At 38.7% G+C, this 7,240-nt stretch overlaps 1 protein-coding gene across 1 annotated transcript; it reads left to right on the top strand.

Annotated features, from left to right (window-relative positions):
- Nucleotides 1–5,450: 5,450 nt before the first annotated feature.
- Nucleotides 5,451–6,979, top strand: LOC141429868 (myosin light chain kinase family member 4-like; the record flags this gene model as incomplete). The annotated part of the gene is made up of 2 exons (XM_074090429.1): nucleotides 5,451–5,541; nucleotides 6,776–6,979. Coding segments are annotated over exons 1-2 (224 nt in total), but the record flags the coding sequence as incomplete, so codon positions are not given.
- Nucleotides 6,980–7,240: the final 261 nt, after the last annotated feature.

Genomic DNA, 7,240 nt, shown 5'->3' with positions numbered 1-7,240 from the left:
GATCTATAGAGCCTCTGTTTTTAATATTATCCCCGGTTCTGGGCCACACACTGTAAGTGTCAGAGGGACCGCACGACACGAACTTCGAGTTTCGTAGTAGCCCTGCAGGTGGAGTGACGATCTACGAAAAGCAGCTGGTAGAAGCTGGATGCATCGAGCCGAGGACAGGGCGCAATGAGGGCTATCGCGTATGAATTCGCCACTAGAGGCGCTAGTGTAGCGTGAGGTCTCCGAAATGTCAAATCTCATAGTTTTTGGGTGAGCTACGCGGGTTTATTTATAATTAGAATAATTTTGTGAATATTTTGCAATATCTGAAATTAATTATGGCAAATATGCGTTGCGGGGCAGTGAATGTCTGTGTTTGAGACAGTTTTGTCTTTCAGAAACCTTTGTCCTCCCTTTTTTCCGAACAAAACGGGACTATGCAACACTGTGGCATGCTCGAATATTTTTATGGTACGGTTTTAAGGTGTATTAAATATGATTTTAATCTAAACTTCGTTTCCACGCCGTAATAACAGACTTTAAAAAGCCATACTTAAAAACCTCACGCTACAGTGCGCCATCTAGTGAGACAAAAAACGATAGCCCTCATAGTGCTTGTTGGAGGATGCCTATGTCCTGCAGTGGACTACTATAGGCTGATGATGATGATGATGATGGTGAAACTAAGTCAGTATGCAGGTTACCCATTTCAGTACGCTGACAATTCATGTTAAATCCGGTTTGACCTCTTTCCTGTTCGAAGAATCACTTTGCGGGCTTCACTTCGTGTTCTTTCGCAACTTAATTAAATTTAAAGCATTTGTCAACGCAAAGGCGTTAATGGGTTTTGATGTCGATAACGTTGGCTTGGGACAATTACCTGCTCTACTTACATACAGTGGTAGTGACAATGAACGCTTAAGCCTGAAATACGTGTTTGTACTTATTTTGCTGCCAAGAATATTGATTAATACGAGTAGCTATGATTAATAGGTAATATGCCTACTTAATTACTACTTACTTCGATTTATATTCTGGCCGACAAGACAATACACTTGATAGGGAGTATAGTTCCATCAACCTTTGCATCTTAAACGGCTATAATGTACTTTTAAATCAAGGCTTAGGTAATGATTAGTAATTTATGCAATGACAATTTTTTTGTATGAGACTTAAAAACCAAGCTTTTGATTGGACTAACAACGAATCGATTCCTATTTGGTCAATATTAGTTAATTAAGTAATCTTTAGGACATGTAAATAGTTACTAAGTATTATTGAGAAAAAAAAAAGTTATATATTGTACCTACTCGTAGATTCGTACTGGTAACATAATAAGGTAGACGAAAGTAATTAATATGTAGTTACCACAAGACCTCTTCCATCCAACCAGCCAAGAGCCAGACGTTCCAAAATTTGTTTCAATTATTTTATCAAAGTTTAAAATAAAGAGCACACGAGTTTTTAAACTTAACTTCAGAGGTTTACCTACCTACCTGAATAGCTCAGCTTTTCGAATCTGGTGCACGAAACTTTCAATGGCCCGTATACTTAATAAAAGCGCCGCATACTTTTTAGGGTTTCTTGCAATTTTGTTAGATTTTCCCATTTTTCTGTAAAATTTAATTAGGTAAGTATGCCTTGTTTACGTAGGCAATAGACCTGATATATATCCTTCTCATGCTCGTAAGGCTTGCCAGAGAGTTAGATGAAATTTCATGTGTCGTGCGGCGATTATTATGTATCCGTTATACCTATAATGTATACTTATGTATATATCATCATGTGCCTATGGCCAAGGTTAAGGGTTCTGCTTAAAACTAATGCATTGGATTAAATAAATTCGGTAATAACTCAGCAAATGGTTACCTATGTTAGTTTGACTGAAAGCCCGTGTTAATTTATTTCTGTAAAAAGAAGAAACTGACTGACTGACTGACTGACTTATAGATCAACAATAATAATAATAATAATAATAATAATTCATTTAATTCGAGTAACTTAGTGACTCATACATAATTGTTTTAGTAAGAACTTATTAGCTAAGTGTTAGTTAAATCTGTACTTACATTGATTACAAGCAATAAAAGAATTGAATTAAATACAATAATTAATGAATTAATTTCTTTACTTAATACTTAATTTCTACGCCTACCATGCCCGTGTCACTGGAACAACCACAGAATGTAGTTTGTTCCAGTGGCTCGGTATTGGTCCATCTATTTTTGTGTTTAATACCTTCAGAATGCCGTTGCTCGCATGATTAAGCCTCTGTATAAGCGACGCAACTCTCTTCCGGATGATCGCAAAAAAATCATCGGTATGAGACTCCGCAAACATACCAGAGGCACTACAAAATCGCGGAAACCCCAACAACATTCTAAAAGCATTATTGTACTGTATACGTAGGGCGTTGTAAGACCGCTGCGTGTACGCGGTCCACAGGCTGCACGTGTAAAACGACTGGCAATAGGACTTGAATAAGGTAATTTTAACTTCCTTATTACACTTGGCAAACCTGCGGGCCAACATATTCCCCCTGACCGCCAACGCCCTACGTTCTCTCTCCATATCTAAATTATCACTTAGGTCATCGGTGACCCAGTGACCGAGATACTTAAAAGTGTTTGTTGTCCTTAAAGTAACACCGCATAAAGTAAGGGGGGGCACAATCTTGTGTTGTTTCTTGCCAGCTTTAAATACAAGTAATTCACTTTTTTTGGCGTTATATTTCAGTCCATGGGCCACCGCATACCGTTCACACACATCCAATAACTTCTGAAGCGCACTAATAGAAGGACTCAGCAACACCATATCGTCTGCATAACTGATGTTGTTGATTGTTTTGCCATCGATAGAGCATCCGATTTTAGTGGCACTGAGCTCTCTAATCAGCTTGTTTACATACAAATTAAACAATCTGGGTGAGGTCAAACCACCCTGCCTGACACCACACTCCAACCTATACTCATCCGACTGCACACCTGCCCATCTGACCGTGTTGACTTGGTTACTGTACCAGAACTTAAAAACCTCTATCAACTCCGCCGGCAACCCGGTGTCGCACACCATCATGTTCCATAGGATATCATATGCAACGAGGTCAAATGCTTTAGATAAGTCGAGGAAGCAGGCGTATACTGGCGTGTTTCTTGTGGTGTAATATTGAACAGTGCTTTTCAAACATAAAATTGCTGACTCTGTAGAAAGCCCGGCTTGAAACCCGAACTGTGCGTCATCAAGAATGATGTGCCTCTCTAGATGTTTATCGAGCAAGCTGTCCAACACTTTAGCAACTACGGTTGCGAGCGAAATCGGTCTATAATTTTGAATATCGGACACAATCCCGGTCTTATTCTTAATAATAGGTACGACAATAGTTTTCATTAAATTAAGAGGCAGATAGGAGTGACTAACACACAAATTAAATAGAATTGCCAAAACTCGTGGTAGATGTCCCCCAGCGTGTAGCAAGTGCTCAATGCTGAGCCCGTCATGCCCCGGCGACTTGCCGCGCTTCATATGAGTAATAACATCAGCAACGTCACGAGCATCGAATCGCACGGTGAGCGCGACGGACCCAGCACTGGACACGCGCTCCGATCGACCCAACGGCGAAAGTACCTGAAAATGCTTCTTGAAAAGGTTGGCAATTTCAGAGGGGGCACTTTTTCCCTCTACGCTAACAGGGAGAGTCGGCTTTGGATTGAGACAGTTTGTTTGTTTCCAAAATTGGGCAAAATTTTTCGCGGAGTGGTGGGATGCAATAATGTCCATTTTTAATTGTTGCTGATTGTTTTGACACCACTTTAGTCGTGATTTAAAAATCTTGCGGGTTTCGATCATACGCGTGAAAAATGGACCTTCAGATGGTTTACCGTTCAGTATCCACTCCTGAAACCAAGCCTTGCCTCCCCGTGAGCATCTTTTACATGTTTGTTCCAACCTGTTATATAACGTTTTCTATCATCAACGCACAGCCCAAACCGCTAAGTCTAGAAACTTGAAATTTGGAATATATGTTCCTTAATAGGTGTAGACGCGCACTAAGAAAGGATTTTTCGAAATTCCCACGGGATAGGGAATAAATGGGATTTATATTTTCAATTCGAAATGGCCCTATTTCCGTAACTATAATTATTAGAAACTTCAAATTTGGCATGCAAGTAGGTAATAATAACAGCTTAAAACACTTTTCAGGATTTTACGGAATTCCCACGGGATACTGAATAAATGGGATTTGTATTTTCACTTCAAAATGACCCCATTTGCGTAACTATAATGATTAGAAACTTCAAATAGGATCGCAGAAAGTATTAAATGTCTGTTACTCCAAATTTAACGCGAGCGAAGCCGCGGGCAAAAGCTAGTTTACTTATAAAAAAATAGCTTTACAAAATCACAAACCGTGAGAATCAAGCGTTATCTCAAAGGACCAAACGAGTACAAAACTAAAAGTTTATTGCTCTTACCTCAATGTTATTGGAATTATACAACTTTCAAAACCCGGATTCCACGCTCTGCAACCATGGCCTTACGTAACCGTAATCCAGGCCTAAATCGTAAAATTTTACGATGCGAGAATGCAGCGTTTATGACACTTTCTCGGTCGAATATTCCGAGGCACTGCTGTATGAGCTTTATGAAATTCTTTCTCACGGTGACCTGGTTTTTTTGAGTTCCAGACCCAGAGCAGACAGTTTTTTAACTTGCCCAGTTCGTTAGGTCAAATCTTACAAGTTTTTTGACCCACTCCCAGTGGTCGGATTAATTTGAAATGTATGTAAGACCGGTGACAAGACAAAACATCTGGTAGAGAAATTCCGGTAGTCTAGCCAGTATCGTCTCTGCAGCACGGAGCTCCTCAACGGTTTATGGCATCGACTTGAAATTTGTACGGGAATGTAATTTGAATGACAATGCAACTACAATCAACAAAAAGTACAGTCAGCAAAAAAGCTTGTATTAAAAATGGTTCTTTAACAAAAACTTATTTCATAGGTAACTAATAACAAGTTGTTGCCCACGACTGCTTCTGCGAAAAAATCGTTTATCGGGATAAAACTATTATATATGTCCTTCACAGGGTCTCATTAATCAAAGTCACAGTTCAAATATCTTTACTCAATCTAGGCTATAACAAGCACTTATGAATGTCAACAAAATCTACCACCGGTTCGGAAAAACTTCTGTTGAGAAGAATCCGGCAAGAAACTCAACGAGGTATACTTTTTTTTAATAGATTTACAATATTATCCATACCATTTCACGATCGGTTGAACACTAAGCGTGAAACAAACACGTTCGAATTTATAATATTAGTTACTACGTTGGATAATATGGTACTGGGAACGCTTATTAGGTTTATATGTTCAGAATCAATTAGTCCAAGAATTCAAATCACCTTGCCAATTAAACATGTATTTTATATACAAATTAAACATAGATATATTTTATTGCAGAGATAGAGCCACCGTTTCCGTGTCGGGATGTCGCGATCAAACGCAGCACCGATGTCAACGACTTCTACGAAATGCTCTCGGAGATCGGCCGGTGAGTTTCATACATACATACAATATACATAATTATGTATAGGACGAAATACAAGGTATCTTATAATTATTACGGAAATTTCGGCAAATGATTGAGCAAGTTTGACTAAGGACCGCTGCAAATGTTTTTCAAAAAAAATATTTATGTTCACCCCCCGAGTTCGAGCCCTCGAGGATGAAATGTAGTAAAAGCTAAAATAGATCTTTGCGATGACTACCTAATCCAACCATTTGTTGAAATATTCTGGATTTAAGCTATTTCGTATATATAATGGATCGCCGAAACTATCACTACGGAAAGTGATCATTCACTGTCGTATCCTGTATCGCGATCAGCTTTTTGCCAAGTGGCGATTAAGGATGGTTGTGGCACTTAATAAAAAGCCCTGCGAGTATTGTTAATAGTAGAGTTGAGAAAACAAATACATACGTAAATAATGTACCTACATTAAAATAGAACCAAGCGAACCTGGTTGACAATTCTAAGGTCCTTCAGAAACAATCTTGATCTTACTTCTACATATATTTTCCGATTTTTCGTCGTAGATTTTAACCTTGTTACGGTATCTCATATTGCTTTCTGCGTATTGGCATTTTTCCCTCAGAATAAAACAAACATTAAAGACACTTGAACGGTAGATAAGATAAGTGACACTAATTTAATGTTGTATTTATTAATATCCGTGAATCAGATTGCGGGTTTTTGTTATCCTTATCGATCGGGGCTACCTGCGGAAAAATAATGTTAAGGCTTTTATACAAATAAGTACTTAATTGAAAACGCGTTGAAAACAAAAACAACAGTATTGTGAAATATCGTGAGTGAAGTAGTTGTACTTGTGACATACTTTGATTAACCACTATTGATTATTTGTGATATAAATCAGTCTGGAAACTGAAAACGTTGCTATTATTATCTTTTACTTAATCCTCGTATAAAAATCACATTATTAGATACGAAAACTACAGCATCTGGTCTATGTTTTTGTCATATTTGTAAATATACCAAAAACCTCTGCTCTTAAATTCCACAGTACTGCAGGTTCATGCTTTACTTATCTGCTCATTAAAATATGGGATATTTAATCACAAGATCATTGTCACTATTTTCAGAAACCGCGTAAAAAGTAACCTTGCCTTTTTCACTTTTCTAGTCCGAATCCTTAGCATTGCTGCAAGGAGCTGTCTTGAGCCGTACCTTATACCTTCTATAGTGAAACCATTAACTGTTTCAGAGGGAAGTTCGGCACAGTGTATTTGTGCCGTGAGAAGAGCACCGGTCTGGAATTGGCTGCAAAGCTAGTGTCAGTGAGCAGGCGGGATGAGCGGCGCAATGTTGAGAGGGAGGTCGACGTGATGCGGCGCTTGCGCCACCCGCGACTCATACAGCTGTATGATGCGTATGAGTGGGGAAAGTACATGTGCGTCGTGCTGGAACTGTAAGTACCAACTGAACTGTAACCTACTGTGGAACCTTTTTACAAAAAAAGTCATAGTGGCATCGCATTGCCTGACACCAAAAAATTCCATGACATTTACTGTAAATTTGTTCTACGGTGGGTCAAGAATTACTTGATTGCATGAACTGATACTACTTATACTCGTATGTGTACTCATATGTTTAATATCAATTACCTTGAAAGGAAGCAGAAAGGTGAGATGGTGGTCATATTAACCACATCACTAGCTTTCACTTACAC

The sequence above is a fragment of the Choristoneura fumiferana genome, chromosome 7 (assembly GCF_025370935.1).
Source record: "Choristoneura fumiferana chromosome 7, NRCan_CFum_1, whole genome shotgun sequence".
Classification (NCBI taxonomy): Eukaryota; Metazoa; Arthropoda; class Insecta; order Lepidoptera; family Tortricidae; genus Choristoneura; species Choristoneura fumiferana.
The sequence above is the reverse complement of the archived record's forward strand: the minus strand, read 5'-3'. Positions and strand labels throughout refer to the sequence as shown.